This window comes from Phalaenopsis equestris, unplaced genomic scaffold, assembly GCF_001263595.1.
Source record: "Phalaenopsis equestris unplaced genomic scaffold, ASM126359v1 Scaffold000002, whole genome shotgun sequence".
NCBI lineage: Eukaryota > Viridiplantae > Streptophyta > Magnoliopsida > Asparagales > Orchidaceae > Phalaenopsis > Phalaenopsis equestris.
This window is the reverse complement of record NW_018164444.1, coordinates 32,874,037-32,897,284: the sequence shown is the minus strand read 5'-3', so window position 1 is coordinate 32,897,284 and position 23,248 is coordinate 32,874,037. Positions and strand designations below refer to the sequence as shown.

Genomic DNA, 23,248 nt, shown 5'->3' with positions numbered 1-23,248 from the left:
CTTCGTATTATTCTGAATATTTTTTGTGTTATTCATGCGTTATTGGTGTGTTATTAAGGTAGTATTCATAAACACACCCATAACACATAAAAAATGCAAAAAATATTCCATGACATGAATAACACCTCAATAACACATCAATAACACATGAATAACGCGAAAAATATTCAGAATAATGCAAGAAAAATATTCAGCAAAGATATATTTGGTCGGGCTAGGTCATACGTTTTCAGTCTTATTTTCATTTTTAATACAGGTGAACCCTAGCTTTTCATGTATCAACTTAAGATTAGACTCCGCATATAACTTTATTTAAATTTTCTTATATAAGAGAGAAGCCTCATGTACAATTACTATTAAGCTCACTATTTTGACACTACTCAATTTTAAAATATAGCCGAAACAGCTCGCTCGAAGGTACAACATACCGTCCGGCGCGCGATTCAATTATTCTCTCGATTCTTTTTCCCACCTCAAATTATCTCTCTAGCCTCTGCTTTACTCCCCACAGCCATAGCCACTTCCCTTTGCCGTTTCCCTACGCAGAAGAGAAAGAGAGAGAGACAGACAGAGACAGGGGATTGAGAGAAGAAGAAGAGTCTTCGATGGCGTGGGAAACGGGTTGCTCGAGCAATATGAACGATTTCCATGGCCGACTTTACGAGGAGGAGAGAGCAATGGGAGATTTGCAGGGGATGCTTGACGGAGTCCTGTTCATGAAAGTGATGACCGACGAGCAGATCGAAGTTCTCCGGCGCCAAATCTCCATCTACGCTACTATTTGCGAACAATTAGTGGCGATGCATAGAGCCTTCACTAAAACCCTAGCCGGTCTGTTCTTCTTCCACTATTTTTCCTTGATTCGAAGCTTGTTTTTGGGATTGTTTCGCTGCTTCTGGGATTTATGTTAGTTGCAATCAGTAAATCCTTTAAATTTGAATTTGAATTTAGTAAACTTTTAGGAGTTAAATTTAGTAATACTGTTTGGAAGTTTCTTAAGAATTTAAATTTGTTAGTTTAATTTAACTTAATTTAGGAAAGATATATCACACAATTCTCATGCAGATGCATATTGAACATTTAGAAACAATCAAAAGTTGTTAAAAGATTCATCAAATCAGATAAATTTTGAATCTGTACTTATCAAATTCATTGTGTGACAGTGCGAGCGACAACAAAATAAATCTATCTCATGGCCTGATTTAATAAATCCGGAATTACATCTTAAAAGAAATCGAACCCGAGGAAAAAAGATCAAATCCGTGAATTTAATTTTTATTTATTTATTTTTGATGTTTTGTATGATTTAAATTAAATTCATGATTTAAATTCTTGCCTAAATCTTGTTAATAACATGCTATCAAGTACCTCAAATTTATTTTATGTTTATTGGTTATAGAATATTCTTAATACAAAATAAAGATTTGATTATTCACGTAAATATGAAAATTTAAGTATTAGAAATATAAATACATAAGATTTGTGCGGTATGTCTGTAAATGCCTCTTTAATTTATTTTTATATTATTTTTATTATATTAGTCATTAATTAATAGTTTATTAAATTAAATATTTTCTAAAAACTTTTTTACTTATTAATTAGTATAATTTAGTTGGAATTAGCTTTTTATAGTATATAGTTAAATGTTGATTAGGAAATTGCCAATTTGATTAAGCATAAGAAAATCAGATTTATACTAATTTAGTTAACTTAATTTTTAATAATTAATACTTTATTATTAAATAAATTCACAAATTAAAATTTAAATTTTCCTTTTGTCTTATGTCCGTTTCCCCGTGTTCTTCTATTCGAAACCCTAGACGCCAATAAACTCTAGAAATCAAGAGAGGAGCGAGCTTGGAAAGCATCGCTAGGATCGTGGTGTTCAATACCCTCATCTTTATCGCCAATGCACGACCCTCAATGGCAAAAAAGCGAGAGTAGTCATGACGGGACCTCGGTGGCGAAGCTCTGATAAGAGCGACGAAGTATGAAGAGTTACTGAAACTTGTGGATTTAAGTTAAATCCAGCCAATGCTAGGATTTACTAACTTTGTGAATGTTAAGCTAAAAGAAGATACTGTAGGATTTAAAGTTGCAGTTTTGCCTGTTTGGTAGGATTTAAATTAAATCCGGCTTAGATCCTGTCAGAGAGCCATTGCTAAACAGCCCTTTTGAATTTTGAACTTGGTGGGTTTTCATGAAGAAGCTAGAGAGATTATAGCTTAATTGTTGAAAAGTTTGTATCTGGTAATTTAATGATTTGATTTTTTTTTTTCATTGGTTAGAATTTTTATGTTTCCTTGATATAGATGTTTAGTAAGTGTACAAAGGGTTTGTGCTGGGAAAATTTTTACAATCCCTGAGAAAATGAGAGGTTCATGTTATCTTAAGTCTAGAAATTTATTTACATGCACATAATCAAGCAAAAATGTTTTTTAAAAGTCATAAATGGTGAAGAAATTAACTTTGGGGTTTGGCTCCAAATTTATTTTTGGTTGAAGCTAGTGCAAGAATAGTCAACCTCCTAATAATTGGAGGGATTCGAAGACAAGACACCCTTTCAGTCATCAAAATAAACGAAGCTAAGAATATTGAGATTAGCGCTAATAATTAGAGGTCATAAATGTACCAATAGTATGTGAAGGCAAAGCCAAAAAACATCCTTCAATAGCATGAATAGTGAGACGTTTGTGTAAATTTGATAGTGATGAAGCTGGGGAATTTTTTTTGAAAAGATAGTGTTGAATCCGATTTTGTTCTGTGAATCACACCTAAGAAATAGAGCGTATAACATGAGAGGGAGGGAGAGAGATGGAGAGAGAGAGTACATAGTAATGAAAAGTAAAATGAGAAAAAATGTGTAACCTTTATTAATGAAATAATCCCCTATTTATAGGTAAATGGGGTACAATATGTGAGGTTAAATTTTTGCCCTTGCTTAATTGGGGGCTATACAGTTCATGGAAGGTATTTCACCCTTGTGGGCCCAGGGCCTTTCTGAGCTTTGGTGGTCAGTTAGATCTAATGATGCCATATGTTGGATAGATTTGGAAACACTGTCAGTCAGCTCGCTGGCTGTGAGTTGATAGGACTGATCTAATCGACTGAATTTTGCTGATCGGTAGGCATAGTCCGGTTGTTGATCCTCAATCTCCACCAAGGAGCTTCTGTCGACATGGTAAAGTTAGGTCATTGGGAAGAGGGTAAATCATTGTAATCCGATGAGTAATCTTCATTTTGATAAGAGGTGAAGACACTGGATAGAAGGAAAGCTTGAAAAAGGATGCAAAGGTAAAGTGAGAAAGGAGAAAACCTTGGAATTGCGTTACTCCATTACTAGCACTTGGTACATTACCAACGCTCAATATATTACAGTCCAACATACACGTGAAGCTTCTAGAGGGGACTAATTACCTTACATATCCTTATAGTGTGCCTCATAATATCAACCTATTCCACTTTGCCTTACTAACCCCCATCAAGATGATGAAGTTTGGAAGAAACTTGAAGATTGGACTGCAGAAATTTGAACTTCTTTTTCTGTAAAGATTTAGTAAATATATCTGCCAGTTGATCTTAGGTATTGATGTAGTGGATTTGGAGAAAATTTGATTGGATTTGGTCCCAGATGAAGTGATAATCTATCACGATATGCTTGGTGCGAGCATAGAATCTGGATTCGTAGCAATCACCATTGCGAAGAGATTATAACATGAGAGGTTGGCAGAATCCGGTTGTGGAGAGCTGAATTTACTAAGAAGACGTCGTGGCCATAGGATGTCGGATGCCGCTGTCGCGAGGGCACGATAATCGGCTTCGGTGGAGGAACGAGCCACGGTATGTTGTTTCTTGACTGCCAACGAGATTGGAGTGATACATAAAAAAGTGCAATATCCTATAATTGAGCAATAGTTTTTTGAATCTCCGACCCAATTGGTGTTCGAGTAGGTGTGGAGTGTGAGATCACTTGGCTTGATGAAAGTTCATAATCCAAGGTTCCATGGAGGTATCAAAGTGTCCGCTTGAGGAGTTGATAGTGATACTTTGTGGGGGGTATGCATGTGTTGGCAGAAGAAGTTTACCGCGAAACAGATGTTGAGACACATAATTGTAAGGTATTGAAGTGCTCCGGTGAGTTTGCGAAACTCGTGGATTGTTTATCAAGGTGAAGGCGGGGGATCCACTTTCGTGCTTTCTTGGTAATGGCGTTGCCACTGCCTTGCAGCCTACCATATTAGCTGGAAGTTGTCTTTGCGTGAGGTAGTTTTGTTGATCCAAGAAAATATAATTATCTCGCCGAGTAACATTAATACCAAGAATCCAAGAGACCAGCCCTAGATGTTTGATTTGGAACTTAGAGCTGAGGCGAGTAGTGAGTGCTTCAATTGCTGTCGTGTTCTGTCCTGTAATTAGAATATCATTGACATAAAGGAGAATATATATACGAGGGTTATAATTATGTGAGAGAAGGAGGGATGGATCTGCCTTGCTGATTTGAAACCCTTCGTTGATGAAAAATGTAGAGATCACTGCAAACCATTGTCTCGACAACTGTTTGAGTTCATACAAGGCTTTCTTGAGTAAACAAATATGATTTGAGAATTGAGAATTAATGTAACTTGGCGGTTGTTTGATATAATCTGTTTTAAGAAGCTTTCAATGTAGAAATGCGTTAGAGACATCAAATTGTAGCATGGGCCACTGGTGATAAGAAGAAACCTTAAAGAGCACTCGGAGTGTTGCCATCTTTGCCACAGGACTAAGTGTTTTGAATTAGTTCACACCATATTCTTGATTATACCCTTGTGCCACAAGACGAGCTTTATATTGGGCTACTGTACCATCCGATTTATATTTAGTGGAATAAGTCCATCGACATCCCAGTATAGAGCTGACTGACTGACGGAACCAATTCCCAAGTGCCTTGTGCATGAAGAGCAGAGAACTCCTCATTCATAGTGGACTGCCAGTGAGAATGCTTAGCAGCTTGTGTGTATGTTGTAGTGTTAGAGGGATGTTTGAGTTGATGTAGTAGATTTAGCTTCATTATGGATTTGAGGTTGCCAGTGAGGCTATGGGTGATCAGATGGTGATGCGGTATGGGCGGTTTGGTTGGGATAGATGGTTGTATGTTTGGAGGGGGTGGGGTGGTGGTGGGGTAGGTTTCTTTGGTGGAGACGTATGAGTTGGTGTGAATGAGGGCTTGGATGGCATAGTCGTGTACATGTGGAGGGATGAGTAGGAGAGGGTTTGTTGGAATATCTGGTTGAGATGGGGAAGATTGGATGTTTTGAAGGGATTGATATGGAAAGACATTTTCATCAAACATAACATGATAAGAGATGAAGAGTTTGCTTGAAGTGGGTTGGTAGCACTTGTATCCTTTAAGATTATAGGAGTAGCCAAGGAATACACATGGGTGAGAGCGAGGAGCTAATTTATGTGGTGTTTGTGACCTTAGTCATGGATAGCCTAAGCAATTGAAAACCCGAAGATTGAAGTAGTTGGGTGGATGATTATAGAGAAGTTGATAAGACGATTTGGATTGGGTGACTTTAGATGACATTCTATTTATAAAATAGTATGCCGCAAGAACCGTATCAACCCATAGCGTGAGAGGTAGGGAGGCATCATGAAGGAGAGCTCTTGTAGTTCGAATTAGGTGTCTATGCTTTTGTTCGGCTACCCCGTTTTGTTGCGGGGTATGAGGACATGAGAGTTGGTGAAGGATGCTTTTATGGATTAGGAAATTGCGATGTTTATGGTTGGTATACTCCTCACCTCCATCAGATTGAAACGTGTGAATAAGATTGTTTAATTGAGTGTGAAACATTGTGTTGAAATTGATACATAGCTTTACTTCACATGGGAAATACCTAACAAAAGTGGTAGAAATCATCAAAAAAAAAGAAGTAATATTTATAGTCTTGAGTAGATACTAATGTGGATGGACATGCATCAAAATGAAGTAAATGCAAAGGAGCATGTGTATGTAAAGAAGAAAATAAAAACAGTTGTTTATGAGTTTTGTCGCAACTGCAACTATTACATGTAGATGTAGGTATTGCCATATTTAAGGTAGGATGATTGGTGGATATAAGCCGAATAACATTTGAATGTGGATATCTGAGATATTTGTGCCAAAGAGCAGGCTTCATTGTGGTGGTAGTGAGGGCATGTGTAGATGGAGGGAAGGGAGGGATCAAATAGAGGCCATTTGTACTGGTTCCTCAAAGGAGTGGTAGGTTCATCTTAGAGTCAAAGATGGTAAAGCCATTCAGATAAAAGAGAACATCAACATGATTAGCAATGATTAATTTGCGAACAGATAAGAGATTGTGAGAAAGAGATGGAACATGCCAGATTTGAGCTATGATTAGCTTACGGTGGGGTGTAGGGAGGATGCCATCTAAAAATATACTTAAAACCTGGGAATCAAAAGTTGCTTCTATATTTATCAAGTGTTTTTAGGATTAGCTTACGGTGGGGGGTAGGGATGCCATCTCTTGTGTTTGCAACGAGAGCTGATTGTCCTGTACCCTCGGTGAACTGTTTGGAACTTGTAGTAGGGGTTGCAAGGTGGAGATGATTGAGATCAGATGTCAGGTGAGCGGTGGTCTCATAGTCTAGTACCCATGAAGAGGCAATTGCCTGAAATGATTGCTTGATAGGTACATAGTTGTGGGTCAATCGGTTCCTATAGAAGGCTGCTAAGTGTCCAAATCTGTTGCAGATCCTGCATGCGACTGATGCTCTTCATGTGTTTCCAACCCCTTTGGTACTGTTTGAGGATGTGTCTCGGCTTCGACCACGAGACGAAACAATCGAGGGAACTCCTGTGGCTGCAAGTGCAAGGTATGGCTGAGGAGAGGGATCAGATCTTTGATTGTCACTGACAATATTGATCTCCTCACTGCATACGATTGAGTAGAAATCATCAAGAATGATGGGATGGAGTTGAGTTCAGATTGCCGTCTTGAAGCCTTGGTAGGTAGCGAAAGCCCATTGAGTGTATAGAGGATGATGTCCTCAGTGTCTAGTTTCCCCCTTGCATCAACAATGTTGTCTACTAGGGCTTTAACACTTGATAGGTTTTGGATCATCATTTGATTGTTCATCGAGATGGTATGAAGGGGATTCCTAAACTGAATTGGTCTTGAGTGGTTGGTTGGTTTCAATCTTTTAGCAATAGTATTCAAAATCTCCGTAGCAGTTGAAAGGTGTAGCTCTTAAGGAAGGATCAATGTAGAGATGATTGAATAAAGTGCTGCACTAAGGTTTTGATCAATCAAAATCTATGAGGGGTATTGTGGATTGTAAACCTGGGAATCAAAAATTGGATCGCCAAATTGCGGTGGACAAGGAAAGCTGCCATCCATGATCCCTAAGTACCCATTTGCAGGGAAAGTCATGTGAAATTGAGCCTTTCATAGAGAATAAGTTTCAGCTAAGAGTGAGTTTTGAGTAAGGTGTTTTAAGTTGCTCATAAGAAATTTGAGGGAGGGTGGGATAGAGATTGGGGTATTCAACTCTATTGTTGATGAATTGAGGTTTTTTGAGTTTTGTGATGTAGCCATCTACTCTGATGTTACCGAAACTTGCTCGGATTGAGGAAGGGCCGACTGATGCTTGGCTGGTAGAGGCCGATTGACTGTAGTCTTTGGGTCGAGCAAACGAATTGCAGCCCCTTGGACCAAGCGATGCCCTAGATCAATGGAGAAGCTCAAATAGGCTTGAGCTCAAGGCTCTAATACCATGTAATTTGGAGAGAATGAGAGCTTGAGAGAGGATGCAAAGGTAAAGTGAGAAAGGAGAAAACTTAGGAATCACTTTAATCCATTACCAGCGCTCGATACATTATCGTCCAACATACACGTGAAGTAGTGACTCTTCTAGAGGGGATTAATTATCTTACATAGCCTTATAACGTGCCTCATAGCTAGTATATATTAACCTATTCTCAGTGCGATGATTGAAACTTATTGTATTCTCTTGATGGTAATGGGGGAGGTGGTTGGGTGACCCCAGCTTGACAGAATCATGGGGACTGGCTTCTCCCTCGGATTGACTCTGTTGTGATGGCGGGCTTGGAAGACTTCTCAGCCGTTGTCTGAATGAGCCGCTCGTGTTGATAGCACTTTGACAACCCTTGTGATTTAGACAATCTTGGGATTGTTATATTCGGTCGGATATCTGGTTTGTCGATCCGTTATTTCTCTTCAAGTTTCGTGCTCACGATGAAAAAAATTAATTTTATTATTTAGAGGGTTCAGATTAAAGTTTTTACTATCAGAAACATCAAATACTAAAGGTTTTTGGGACTTTTGCTGATGTTGAAGGGTTGTATGAAGTAGTTCCGAAATTCGTTTCTATTAGAGTTAATATAAGGAGGGTGAAAAAGCAGATGAGAATTTGTGATGAGAGTATCCACAGAAAAATTATTATATATAAAGATATTAAACATTAGAGGGACCATGTACCCCTCTTGCTGCCCTCTTAAATATGCCTTTTAACTGTTGTTTGACATATATTTGTAGAGAACACGGGTTTCATCTAAAAGAGCTGCATGGAGTGCTACGATCAATGTCCAATCCACAATTTTAAGCAAGCTAGTTAACTTGAAGACATGTGTGGTGATGAAAATCAATTTTTGATATTAAGTATGTCCCTTTAAGGATCACCCGAAAGATAAATAGTGTGCCCAACGATGGGTGTCTTGTTTATGGCTATTAGTAAAGAAGATCTCAATATTCTTTTCAAAATTGTGGTTTATTTGGTTATTTGAAATTAAAAATGTGTTTGAAGAATGATGAGTTTATTTGATTCTTTTGTTCGGTTGGATGTATTTAATATAGTTTTTTCAACTCTGCAAATATATTCAAGTTATATCAAAAGTGAAGATTTTATTTTCACTCTCAAAATGAGAGAAAAATTAAGAAAAAGAATACCTTTTGTTGTGGAGCCTAGATGCATCCACAACCACAAGGAGCCCACAGCAGCCAGGTGCACACAACCACTAACACATGCATCTAGGCTTGGCTTAGCCACACCCAAAACTGGCGTAGCTATACTGGGCTTCATAATTACACCACAACGATGTAGCCATGCCACAAAGGATCTGTTTTTCTTGTGATTTTCACTGAGCAGATGAATAATTACGTCCCTACTTCGTGTGGCCACACTGCCGAGCAATATTTTCTGTTCCGTTCCATATGTCGTGATTTTGAGAGGCGAAAGGTACTCTCTCAGGTGTTGTGTTTCAACAAGGTTTCCACGAAGCGATGAAATGTTGAAGATGAGGATTTCACCGAGTTATATATTTCCATTCCTACATATCTCTCTCTAAAACATGTTACAATGATCCAAATGAACATTTAGAATTTAAAAAAAAAATGAATGTATTGAAATAGAGTCATATTTATAGAGGATTATTTTTGTGTTTAGTTCGTTATTTTTTCTCTTAATTATTCTGAGCACATGAAGGAGTTGTGCTCAGATTTTCGTAGTATTGGTTGGAAATAAAGTAAAAAATTTCAATGTGTATGGATTTGAGTGCTCACTTTGCTTGAAAAAAAAATTACACAAAGGAGTTCGTATCCTTTATGACAATTTAAAAAAGATCATTAACTCTTTAATGAATCTGACAAAAAAAAAAAAAACAAGCAATTCCTCATCATTTTTGTTGGATGAACTTACTCCCCCAAGAATCATGACAAGCAATTCCTCATCATTTTTCCTCATCATTTTTGTTGGATGAACTTACTCCCCCAAGAATCATGGTGTAAATGCTCAGAGAAATTCAAAATTTCTCAGACGAAATGTACTTTTTGAAGTCCATTGTTTTGCACTTGAGCCCCTAACAGTTCCTTAAATCACATAAAATTCTCAAAATCCTGAACTGCTTTCATAAATTTTCTAAAACTACCCTAATCACAAATTATTTCATCTATTGTATCTTGATGAAAACACTCATCCTCCTTTTAACCCTCCTCTGCAGGAAACAATTTTGGAACTACTTCATACAACCCTTCAGCATCAGCAGAAGTCCCAAAGATTGCTGCAAGGCAACGGTGGATCCCAACTTCCACACAACTACAGATCCTTGAGAACATATTCAAGCAAGGCTATGAAACTCCGAGCAAGCAGAAGATAGCAGAGATCACTTCAAAGCTTGCAAAGCATGGACATGTCTCTGATGTTAAGGTATACAACTGGTTCCAAAACAAAAGAGCTCGGTCCAAGAAAAAGCAAGCTGTTCTTCTGAAAAGCAATGCTGAACAAGAGAATGAGGCAGAAATTGAATCTTGTAGCAGGAAGAAGATGAAGATGGACGAAAACCATGAGAATGAGGAGCCAGAGCTCAACAGAGGAGAAGAGGAGCATGCTTCTATGGACAGTGCAGGAGTTTTGTGCGCCCAGGAGCAAGTGAATTTCTATGAGAATTCTGCTTCTCTTCCAAGTAAGTGGTCACATTCTTTTTCTAGCGTGTAATCAAAGTTTTATTGGTGTGGTACTGATTTTTTGTAGAGAGGGTATAAGTTTTACGCATGCAAGATGAAAGTGTGATTTTCATGTCTTTTGAGTGTCGTAGAACTTAGAAATTCATGTTTTTCTTAATGAATTTAACATGATATACTAAAATTTTAAGAGGGAAATATGGGTTAAAAATAGACTTTATATGTGGTGAGATAATATATGTATAGTACTGTTATTAAGCTGAATATAGTTTAGTTGGCTATTTTTTTTTCTTCGTTTAATTTAATAAATGAGCTAAAGAATATGTTCAAATTATGCTCATTTACCTTTTAGCAAGCTAAACTTGTACTTAGTTATCAAGTTGAACTTAAGTATAATGAAAAAGTCAAACATGAGTAGTTTGTGAATGGAGAGCTTTGACACCCTTATTTTTTATTATGTTGTGAAGCATTCTTCCTTCTCTGTCTATAATTAGTTTTGATCTACATAAATAGGAATCATTAATTTAAGAGAAATATTAGACTCAATTCTATTTATGGGTGACGTCAGTGATCAGACCCAAAAGAGAGAAGTGAAAATTTAAGAATCTTATTAGATTTTAATGCTAAAAAGTATAAGATAACTTGAGCTCATCCTCTAATCTATTTATATGTTTATATTAAAGCTTAGCACTGACTGAATAATTAAATAAAAATTATTTAGTAAATAAATTGGGCAAGCTCAAATTGGAACTTTTTTTTTTTGAATTCCAATGGAGGAAGGGTGGGGATTGATCTGCTTCTGAGAAGCTCAATAGAGGTTTAGTATTCCAGTTTATCCACAAACATCAAGTTTAATCCATGAAAATAAGAAAAATAGTTAAATCTGAGGTACACCAAGAGCTAGCTGTTTGACGATAATTTCATTAGAAAAATGAAATTTTATTTTTACCACAACTTCATGATTTTAAATGCGAAATGTAACATTTTATATAGTAATAATTATATGTTAAAAGGCGATATGAACTATAAATCAATTTCCAAATTCTTAAAACACAATATTTTTATAAAATATGTTTTGCTAACGAATTAGTTTGTATAAAATCATATTTAACTATATTAAAGGGTTAAATGGGAGTAGGGCTGTAAACGAGCCGAGCTTGAGCGAGCTCAGGCTTGGCTCGTGTTCGGCTCTTTCGAAATACCTCGTGTTCGAAATCGGCTCGTGAACAGTGTGTTTTTGTTCGGCTCAATTTAAATATTCGTGTTCGTGTTCGGCTCGTGTTCGGCTTGAAGTTGGCTCGTTAAACTAAAATTAAAAAAAATAGATGTAAAGTGTGAGATTCGAACCTGGATCAAATATATACAAAAGAAGACACTAATCACATTGTCACATGAGGTGTTATGATTTAAACTTAGATATAAATATATATAATATATTATTATATAAATAATATATGTAATATATTGTTATATAAAAAGTTATGTAATTTTTTTTTCGAGTCATTTCGAGCCGAACACGAGCGAACAAACTGTTGTTCGTGTTCGGTTCGTTTACATTTCGAGCTTAAGAATTTTTTCGTGTTCAGCTCGTTAGGCTTAACGAACGAGCCAAACACGAGTTGTTTTGAGTACGAGACATTCAAAATTATCACCTCCTTTGGGATATAAACATAATTTCATTCGTGTGACGTGTTTGTTATTATTTTCTATTTCAATTATTTGGTTTTAATTTCCCATTTGATTTTAGTAATAATATTTACTTTTCCTATTATAATTCGGTTGACTCTAGTATCATTAACTCTAGCATTTGAAACATAGCTGAAAACTTCCGGACATTAATTGAATGGCCAAATGATTTTCAATTCTTTCACTCTTGTAACCAATCTAGCACCTCGATAAGGCAAATTCAAAAGCCAATATCACTTAATTTTAGCATCATTAAGGTACTCAAATGTGTAAAAAAAAATTATATAATCACGGAGATCATTCTTAGTAGTCTAATAAAGTATTTTAAAACTTTGGTGAGTTAAAATGTCATTATAAATTTATATATAGATGTTTGTTCTCTAGATTTAATGGCCGTCTATGGATTGGGAAGGGCTTAGAACTTGAGGAATCCTAGAGCTCCACCTGGCCTTTGTATTTGAGTGGTTGTCGCTTGACCATCATTGTTGGACCATCGTCGTCCTTCCTCTACTATTACATCATTTTCATTCAACCTCCATCTTCGGTATGGTGCTGCTTGGCCTTTTCCATCATTTTAGCATTTTTTGGTTGTCACAATCAAATCACCATTGCCTGATCATCATTGTCAAACTATGATCTTCTAACCAACTACCATCACCCAACTACAATCTTCTGACCATCGCCGCGGAATTATAATCTTCATAATACACTCCTTTGATAACGATCTACTTTCAAGCATTGTTTTAATCTAGCCTAAAACCATCATTGGATATTATCTCATGACCAATGTCGCCTACTAATATCCCTTGAATCATCACTCAACTATAATCTTCTAACCTTTATTGCCTAATGACAGTCTTCTAACCACGTTTCCCTAACTATAACTCCAGATGACTTTCACTTTGACTATATTGATACCCCCCATAAGTCATTGTCTATCGTGTCTATGCATGCCATCGCATAAAAAGCCGATGCATGCAATCAACATCAATACCAACTCCAACACCAACACTAATGCTGATTAATCTTATTGTCTTCTATTGCTAACAAGTTTGACAAATGCCAATATCTAATAAGTTGATTCACCCAATTGATATCGGCCCTAACATCCATCGACTTCATTACTTATCATCAGTCATAACATTAATGTATGCTAACACTCACAACACAAATACACATCATCAACCTCAAAATCATATTGAACTTCTCGACTTCTATTCTTATTTCCTCAAAAGGAGAACAATTAAACAAACTATAAATGATCTCTTGTAGACTCCACGCTCAAGACTCCTCCAACACCTAAAGAGTTCTTCAACTTCCATCATAAAATTCATCCTAGACTCCACTCAGACTAGACTTCTTTTTTATTCTCTCTTTCGAAACAAGGAAGCGTTTGTTTCAGCGTTCCCGTCCGCTTTCGGAGCAGAGTTCCGAAATTCGCATTTGGCTGCTTCCCGTGACCGCATTTCAAACCGCCGTTTCAAATTTTTGCATATAAAAATAATGCGGCAAGACAGCAAGTGCAATTAAAAATGGAATAATATAAAAATACAATATTTTTTGTTATTATAATATAAAATTATGTATATATATATATATATATATATATATATCACAAAATTCTTGGAAAAAAATAAATATTTTTTCCCTTTGCATTTAACATAAAAATTATATTTTGAAATCAGCACTTAAGATGCAAAAATAATCAGCATTTTATTTTTTTTCATATTTATACCACTTAAATCTTTCATATCACATGAAAATACCATTAATTTAAATTTAAATACCAATAATCATGTTTTACCTCATTTTAATTAATACATTTTATCAAATTCTTACTAATTTGATAAATATTAATTTATAAATATCAATATTTTGAGTGGTCTGGATCTAATTATCCCCCTTTTTTTTTAAGTCTTGCTAGGCCTATTTCGGAACAAGTAAAATAAATAAATAAATAAAAATAATATCTTCATATATTCATCTCATTTTCCAAATACACTTTCGAAGGAACTTGACATCGAACATCCGCCATTAACCAATCACAGAAACAATACCCAACTACTTGCTGGAACGGTGAATTGCCATCACTATTCCAATACAATAATCATATTTCATAACCTAAAAATGCTGAATTGTTCTTCGATTATTTCAGATTTCACGTTTCTCATGTTTCCATTTTCCAGTTCGAAAGCACAAGAAAGAAAGAATCATCCAACTGTAATCGAATTACAAACCCTAATCTGTACAAGGTACGATCCCCTGCTTCTTCCTTACACCTTCTCCGAGAAGAGAATCTCCATCACCGTAGAATAAGTACCGGAGACCGTGAAGAAGACGCCGATCACGATGATCGCCGCGTCGGAAACCACCGCAATCCAACTCATCTCCGACCCAAAAACTTTGAGATGAAAAGCGGCCGGAAGAACAAACCCTAGGATGCAACAAACGCTGCTCCCCACCAGAGATAGGAAATCGGTGAAATTGGGTACAAGCAAAGTCACCAAGCTCACCGACAACACCAAACCCCATCTCAGCCATATACAGAACTGCTTACCGCAGGCCCACCGCTCCGCCACCTCGTACACCGGATTCATCATGATCGGAAGGGTGAAGAACAGATTGATGCAGAGCCCGATCTGGACGGCTATGGGAATCACGCCATGACCCAGGTTTGTGGTGATGATGTCGCTTGTCTCATCGCCGAAGGCAGCATACCCAAAAGCTCCGAAGGAGGCGTAGAGGGCGGAGATAAAGGCCATCGAGAGACCTAGGGTTCGCCCGAACTTAGACTTATCAGCTGCTTCTGATTCAAGTGGAAGCACCATGCCGATCCCCTCAAAGGCATAAACAGCGACGCCTAGGCCGTAGAAGATAACGGATGGCCCGCCGAAGGAAATCAGATCGGGCCGGCGTTCAGCGAAGGTGGTGATATCCACGCCGAGGACGATCACCATGGCGGCGATATCGACTATGTCGGCGAAGATGCTGAGGGGGGCGAGGAGAGTCAGGCTTCGAATTGAGTTGAGGGCGAGTTGGAATGGCAGCAAAGCGGCGATGGAAAGTAGTTTGTTAGGTTTTTGAGGGAGGATGTGGGTAAGGGTGTTGGAAATGAAGATAAGGTACCCGATGCAGAAGCTGGCTTGGCTCAAAACGATCATCAGATCTACGGCGAGGCGGCCTGCACGACCAGCAACAGCAAGCCCGAGATCTCCGAAGGAGGCGATCTTGGAGAATCCGATTTCACCCTCAAGTCGGCGACGGGTGCGTGCGAGAAGCATCATGCAGTGATACGTGAGGGCTCCGACGGCGAAAAGCATTAGGGTTCCAGCGGCCCATCCAGTGCGCTTGAAGGCGTAGGGGAGGCCGAGGACGCCAGCGCCTACGATGGCGATGAAGACATTGGCGAAGGTTTTGGGTTGAGAAGAGAGGTGACTGCCGGAGTGGCATCCGAGAAGAGGAGCCGATGGATCGCTAGAGAATATTGGGAGGGCGTGGGAGGAGGAGCTCGCTTCCTTGAACACCATGGCGATTGCGAGGAGATCGGATTTAGGGTAAAGGGTGGAGGAAGGTGGTGGATGATCGGGCGACGGGCTTGATTTATATAAAAAAAAAAAAGAGGGCGCGTGGGGTCAAGGGTCCGTGTAAGTGGGGCCCGCGGAATGGGACCGTCTAAAGTTGTCCCGCCGAGACAAGATAAGAACGAGGAATATTTTGAATATTAAATCGGAACGATTTTCTGCTTGGGGGACATTGGGCGAATTTTACGGTTAGGATATTGGCCATTCGCTTCCGCAATCATATCCTATCACAACGTAAGGGAAAATATTTGCGTATATAAGACGTATGCAGTGCTGCGTATATTAGGGGTTATTCAAGAAGTACAGAAGAGTTATATCCGGGTTATATCCCATGTAATCTCCGTGTAATTTTCCTGAAATGATATTCTATAAATTTTGAATTTATCCTCTCCTCAGTTATTTTGAGCCAATTTAGACTAAAAGAAAGCATTTCACATTCTTAGATGCTTACCCTTCGTATTGATCTAAGAGGTTTGGTCAAACTATTTGACCTTTAGTCAAGTGAGATTTGACCATGATAACATCTTAATCCAATTCAACATAAATAAAAATCTATTGAATCAATTTAATCCTTATAATTATTACGTTTGCTTCAATTAGAGTTATGATTGACCGCCCAATACTAAGGATTTTTTTTAAAGTATGTTAAAAAAATGATTGGCCATGGAACCCAATTGCCCTCCCATGAATCAGTTGAGTTACCAAACTCTTGCTAAATTTTCCCAAATTATGCTAGGTCTGGCTAGCTAAGACCCTTGGCTAATCATCATAGTCAACCCAATCCATGATCTAAACAAAGTGGATGAAATCCTTTGACCTAAGCCTGAATTTTGTTCTCTTGGTTTAATTGAATCAAACTCGGTTGTGCAAAAATTTCCTAAGGCTTTGACTAATCGCTGTCACGTACCTCCCTAGACTGTACCCTTGTGAGCTAGTTTGTTGGCACCAGATTGATTGGTCGCTCCAAGTTCATTTGTAAACTCAAATGATCTAATATCCCTAACTATCGACATAAGTAATATTCTAGGTTGTATGTACATGCTCCTTTTGACGATCCTAAATATAATTTTCAAGTTAGTAGGGCTAGCAATATTTGAGTCTCCATCTTGGATCATTTAAGTGCACCTACAGACAAACAATAATATGGTGAAATTTATAAATACTTATATCTCTTAGCTTCCTCAAATGTGAGAGAAGTTCGCTGACCTCTCCTTCCCACTAGCTCTATTAGTTCCCTAGAAGGTTGAGCTCCAATAAGCTTGTGACAACATTATAATATTTAGAATAATTTGTGAGGAGACAAGTGGACTAATTCACAATGACAAAATATCTCAAACCCAACTACACTTCAAATCAATAGCTAAAATTTCAACCCCATTCAAATCTTGAACCATTGGATGATTCTTTTACTCAAACAATGGTTAGGATAATTTTCAATTCATCTCTATGTCAGTAATGAGTGAACCAATTGACATAGTTTTTTTCTCCATACATAGAGGAAGAAGATGATGTCTGGAATATGCAATTTACCCTGTGATTGCATGGCATGATCCATCTCACATGGCAAATATACTGTTTGCATAGTGCTGCAAATCCCATTAGATTCGGCTTCTATTGAAGCTTGAGATAGATTTTAATTCATTTCCATTACTAATGAGTGAACTATTTTCCACAGCTTTATCCTCCATAAATAGATGAAGAAGTTGATGGTTGAATTTTGTGGTTTACCCCTTAATTATATGGCTTGATCCATCTTACATAACAAAAGCATCCCTTAAAAAATTCAAAAAAAAAAAAACTTAGCGAGTTTACATAAAAATTAAAAAAGCACAAAAATAATCACTTAGAGGCGGTGAACACTCAAGAAGATTACATATAATAACTTAGGGAGTTTATCAACACTTCGATAGAAGAAATTTGCTTGAGTATCCATTACCTTACCGTATATGTCAATTCATTTGAATTTAGACTTATCATAATCCAAATTGTCCAAATAACCAGTTTGGGGAAATGCCCATTGAAGACTCAAACTTGCAATTAATCAATTTTTTAAAAAATTGTGCCACATTCAAGTATGTCCTTAGTGATGTCATTATATTTTCTCCTTTCTCTCTTAGGGATAAAGCTAGTGGCTCATCTGCTTAGCACCATGATCTTTCACCACATGGACCGACTTATCCCAAAATTTCCTGGCCAGGTACTCAAATCAATGACTACGAAATATAGGAATGACATTAAGACCTTAACTCAATTAGATGAAGAGTCAATCTATGAAGCTTATGAGAGGTTCAAGGAGTTGCTTATAAAATATCCACACAACCGACTTGATTGGATGATTATCCAAAAATTTTATAATGGGCTGGTAGGTTCTTTAATTTCTATCATAGATGCTACAGCTGGGGTCCTTAATATCTAAATAATTTTAAGCGGCATATGAAGAAATTGAGTAAATGGCCACCAATAACTTTGAATGACCTTCTAATAGAGTCATCCTGAAAACGGTAGCTAGTGTGCATGACACAGACTTTCTAAATATCATAGCTTCATACGAAGTTTGATACTTTTAGAATGAATTTAGTGTCTGGACCCCTATCAACTTATAGGATAATTTATGAATTAGCAGGAGAATCTAACACTACTGTCTTAGAGGTTGTGAATGTTGTAGGAAATCATGTTCATAGCCCTTACTCCAATACCAACAACCCAGGATGGAAGAATCAACCTAATTTCCAATGGAACAATTATAACAATCAAGGTGCAGGAAACTGATAGGGGGGAAATAGTCTATAAACATTTTAGGTAGCAGGAATAACCAGGAAATTAATAACCAGAGACAAACTTACCGGCCTATATTCACTTCCAATGCCCAACCTATGGATACCATCTTTTGAAGAGTTGGTGTTACAAATGTAGAATCAATTACAGAGCCAAGTTGTTCCCATAAGGAATATTGAAAATCAAATTGAACATTTGACAAACTTAATGAATAATAGACCGCAAGAGATGCTCCCTAATAACCCTAAAGTGAATTTGAAGGATTATAAGGTGGAGCAGTGTAAAGCCATTAGAGCAACTATTGGGATGTAGTGGCGAGATACCCGTATAATAGAGAGCAAATGTGTTGAACCAGACTTTGAAAAACTTACCTCATCTCTTAGGATAGGACAAGAGAAACCACCATCACGCTTTCTCTAGAGACTCCAGAGGCATGAGATGGATCAAAAGATATTCGAGGTTCTAGATGTTGTTAATAAACTCACCATAAAATTCTTTATGTTAAAGCCCTAGAAAAAATGTTAAGTTATGTGGGATACGTGAAAGATGACTTGAAGAAAAGATAAAACTACGAGCTGGTGAGACGATAGCCTTGACCGATGAGTATAATGTCATCAATCAAAAGAAGTTTCCTAAGAAATTGAAAGAATCAAATAGTTTCACTATTCCTTGTGCCATAAGAAAAATAGATTTAGTGGGATGGCCTTATGTGACCTAGAGTCAAGTATTGACCTTATGCCTCTATTCTTTTTAAATATGTTAGGATTAGAAAAGATCCAACCCACTACACCCCCACCCCCACCCCCCTTCAGTTTGTTGACCAATATATGACATATTTGAGGGGAGTGATAAAGGACATCCTAATTAAGGTTGAAAAATTCATATTCCCTAGTAACTTTATGATCTTAAATATGGAAGAGGAAAATGAGATTCTATTGATTTTTTGGAGACCCTTTTTAGCCCCTAGGCTAGTGATGATTGATGTTCAAAAGGGGAAACTTATCATGATTATCATGAGAATGAATGATTAGGAAGTGACTTTTGATCTTCTAAAATTTATGAAGTTTCTCCAAGCTCATAGGGATGATCAATAATAGAGTGTAAATGTGGTGGAGGGGGTGGTTAATGTTTAAGTTTCTGAGCTTGAAGAATTACACCTTGAAGAGCAAGCTGTGGCAAATGAATTTTATTGAGAAATGAGTAATGAAGAATCTGATCTTTATTTTGAGGCAAACCCTAGAATTTTTAGGGAGATAGTTGAGCCTGAAGATACCATGACCCACGCCCAGGCCGTAGGACCATCCATTGGAGGAGCCCTAGCGATAGGGTTGGAGGTTTTCCCTGAGCAGAGATAGTGTGATTTTTTAGAAGAATACTCCATTATGCCCCTCATGAGTGCAGACAAGTGCAGTGAATCACAAGAGGGGGAAGTGCTAGAAGCTTTACGGAAAGAAATATTTTCTTAGGGTTTACCATCTGATTCGACCCCCGCCATACTACTTGGAAGATGATTGCGGAAGTGAAATTGAGAACTTAACGAAAAGTCTGAACTTAAGGGTTAGGAAGGACACCTATTTTTTGGAAGAGTCTGGAGTAAGAATAACATTTGGTAATTTAGGAAACCCTTTAGGATATTTAAAAATTAGAATGATTGATCAAGAGTTACTAAGAATATAATTTGATCCTGAGAACCCTTTTAGGCTTGATCTAATCTAACATAGTCTGGCTGGGGACATTAGGCCAAACATTACTTAGGAGGTAACCCAAGCATTATCATTTGATTTAAGTATATTTTGTATATTTTTGCATTGCATTTTTCTTTGAATTTTTTTTTTTTTTGTGTGTGTGTTAGATTAAATATTTTGATTGTGAGACCTTTTCCATGCTTTTTTAAATTTGAGGTACAATCCATAAATTTTACTATGATATATTCATATGATGCACTTTATGTTATGTTTACTAGCACACTTACCTATTCTAAAATGTAATTCACTATTATACATGCATTCTTCTTTTCTTTCTCGTATTCTCTCATACGACATGTATATAATAGAAAATAAGTTTGAGGGATGGAATGATACTTGTACACTCGCTCGAGAGGTATTCCATAGGTAAGTTGTGAACTATAGTTTAATGTAGTAGCTCATGCTAGGAATTCTGAATATGATTATATTATTTAAGATTTTTATTAAAAGATGTTAATACTGTTGAAAAATATAATTAAAATTAATTTGCTGATAACTGAATTCTCCACTTTAATATCTGTTACCTAAATCCTAAAAAACTTTGGAATAATTAAAATAATGTAATTAAGATATAAGTATTTAACCAGAGACACTTTTAAGTGTTTTAGTTCTTAACTTTTAAATGTATTATAATATTTTAGAGTTTTCATTAAGAATCATTTGAGACTTATCAATCAGGGGAGATTAGAAATTTAAAATTCATAAAAAATAAGCTCAGCAGGATATATTAATTCTCAGTACAGTTAAAAAGAAAAAAAAGAAAATAAATAATTAAAAATTATGAAAGGCCAAATCCAAAGAAAAATTCAAAACTAGTAGCCAATCTCCCTGAGTAGAAGTTTGAGGTGAGCATGGAAATACAAAATAGATGTCCAAGTCATTTTCCTGTTAATAAGACTTAAATACTCTTCTAATGAAACTCTTATGATATTTTATTCAAGAAAAAGTTAAACGATTTTGAATTGGGTGGTTGATTATTAATTGATTTAAAAATATTTTTGAAAAATGAAAACAATCCAATCATGCCAAATTAAGAGTTCGAGATCTGTTTAGGATCACGAAAAAGAGAACTAAAGAAAGTGTTAGGTTATTAGACATTAATGAAAATCTACCCTGAGATGATATATGCATGCCTTTCATTTCACTTATATAATATATTTAGAAAATTACAGGGTCGCACATGAGAGCTCTAAATATCTTTTGAGTCCCAATTTAGATATGAGATTGCTTAAAGACAAGTAATGAGTAACTTTGGGAGAATTGAAACGAGGTAAAACTATATATTTTTTCTGCATTAAATTTTGTATTTTATTCCATATTTATCGTGATTTAATGCTTGTGGAAGATTCTTTATGGTATTTTATTATTTTACAGCTTACAGTTGTCGAACACACTTTAGGGAGCAGAAAGACGATGCAAGCTATTGAGTTTCCTTGGCACAATCGTGGCTAAATGCAGTGTAATTACATATGCATTGCTGTTATGCATTGCTGTTGGTCTGACATATTTACTCCAACATTTGACTTTGGCTACACCGACCATGGCGTCTTTAGGCCAATCTCAAGCATGGTCACACCACCATGCGATCAAACATATTTTTGGCAAGAAATTTCATTTCGATTTTGGTGAGAGCTATAAAATTAAAAGCACAGACACAACATAAGGGAAGTTGGGTAGAGTTCGGAGGCTTTCCTTGTCAGATTTTACAATTTTTTTTATAAAAGCCTCAGATTTTTCTTCCTCTTTACTCGAGGAGAAGCTCGTCGAGTCATTTTTATTTGAGCATTTGAGAGGTTTGCATGATAGGAAGAGACTGAAGGCTTTGTATGAGATTGATTGTGGAGAATTCTCATTATAATTGAGAAGATTTAGTGGATTACAGAAAATAGTTGGCTTGTCGGTAAGTTCGTGTATTTTCTTTCATCAAAATCTTCAGTATGTTTAATGAAATTTTGTATTTTTCCATTGCCTGTCTTGTATCTAATCCTCTTACACGCTCATGTGATGTAAATATATTATTTTTATCATTAGATCTCTCTATGAGTTCTAATTTTCCTCGTATATACTTTTTGTGCTTTGGAATGATGCACGTTGATGTGTTAATCTTTTGATCGTTATTTACTTCTATTATGACCAGTTAGGTAGTTAAAACTCCTTGTGATCCAGGACTTCTAACAATTGCTTAAAAGAACAAGTAGGTTAACACACAATAACTTAGTCGAATAGATATATTGTTAGTAGGAAATTGCAACTTAGATAGAGTATCCAAGGAATTATGAAATATGGTGTATAGTTAAGACTCCCTTAGCTGTAATATGATTTTCAACTCTCTTTATAATATAGACATAGGCTAAGGAGGAATGTGTCCTTGTCTGCCAACTATAACGTAGGGGAACACATGGGAAAACAAAGAGAAAAAAATATGCTAGTGGCACAGAAGCACGTGCCTCTTTATCTCTGAAGGACTTAATACTTTTACTTGGTATTTCTATTCATCGCCATTTTTGCCTATTGCTCTTTTAAGATGTTTAGATTTCCATTCCTGCCTTTTGATTACTCCAAACTAGATTCAATGATTTGGTAAAACATAACTTCGCCTATTAGAAATAGTTTGACACATTCTTATGGGACGATACACATACTCTTTTATCCATATATTACTTGACCGACATATATTCTTACACGATTGACCAAATTGCCTCACATTAATTTTGTGCATCAGGAAGATTTTTGAAATCTTTGAAAATTACTAGATCAATTCCTACTTTTACTTTGGCCACAAAAAAACACAAGCAACTACAACAAAGAGTTGAGCAAAAGTTGAACAAATTTTGGAAGGGATAATTTTTCATCCATAAACAACATGCTACACAATGATTTGAGCTTTCACAACAAAATTAACAGAATCATGAAGAGCAAAATCGATGTTAATTTGACCATTGACTCTTTCAAAGGTAAGGCGTGATCTATAAGTTTTGAGTGGATCCACAAACAAATGAAC

At 36.6% G+C, this 23,248-nt stretch overlaps 2 protein-coding genes across 2 annotated transcripts; one reads left to right on the top strand and one right to left on the bottom strand.

Annotated features, from left to right (window-relative positions):
* Positions 1-473: 473 nt before the first annotated feature.
* On the top strand, positions 474-21,923 carry LOC110033171 (WUSCHEL-related homeobox 8-like). The gene is made up of 3 exons (XM_020737075.1): positions 474-831; positions 10,001-10,462; positions 21,622-21,923. Exons 1-3 carry the CDS (start codon positions 606-608, stop codon positions 21,672-21,674), a joined length of 741 nt encoding a protein of 246 aa, XP_020592734.1. The 5' UTR covers positions 474-605; the 3' UTR covers positions 21,675-21,923.
* Positions 14,419-15,737, bottom strand: LOC110033165 (amino acid transporter ANTL3-like). The gene has a single exon (XM_020737062.1). The coding sequence runs from the start codon at positions 15,671-15,673 to the stop codon at positions 14,420-14,422; it is 1,254 nt and encodes a 417-aa protein (XP_020592721.1). The 5' UTR covers positions 15,674-15,737; the 3' UTR covers position 14,419.
* Positions 21,924-23,248: the final 1,325 nt, after the last annotated feature.

Excerpts from the sequence above, each read along its gene's own strand:
- LOC110033165 (XM_020737062.1), bottom strand. The coding sequence starts at position 15,673 with ATGGTGTTCAAGGAAGCGAGCTCCTCCTCCCACGCCCTCCCAATATTC.
- LOC110033171 (XM_020737075.1), top strand. The coding sequence starts at position 606 with ATGGCGTGGGAAACGGGTTGCTCGAGCAATATGAACGATTTCCATGGC. Across the intron at positions 832-10,000 it reads CTTCACTAAAACCCTAGCCG|GAAACAATTTTGGAACTACT; the intron begins GTCTGTTCTTCT and ends CCTCCTCTGCAG. Across the intron at positions 10,463-21,621 it reads GAATTCTGCTTCTCTTCCAA|CTTACAGTTGTCGAACACAC; the intron begins GTAAGTGGTCAC and ends ATTATTTTACAG.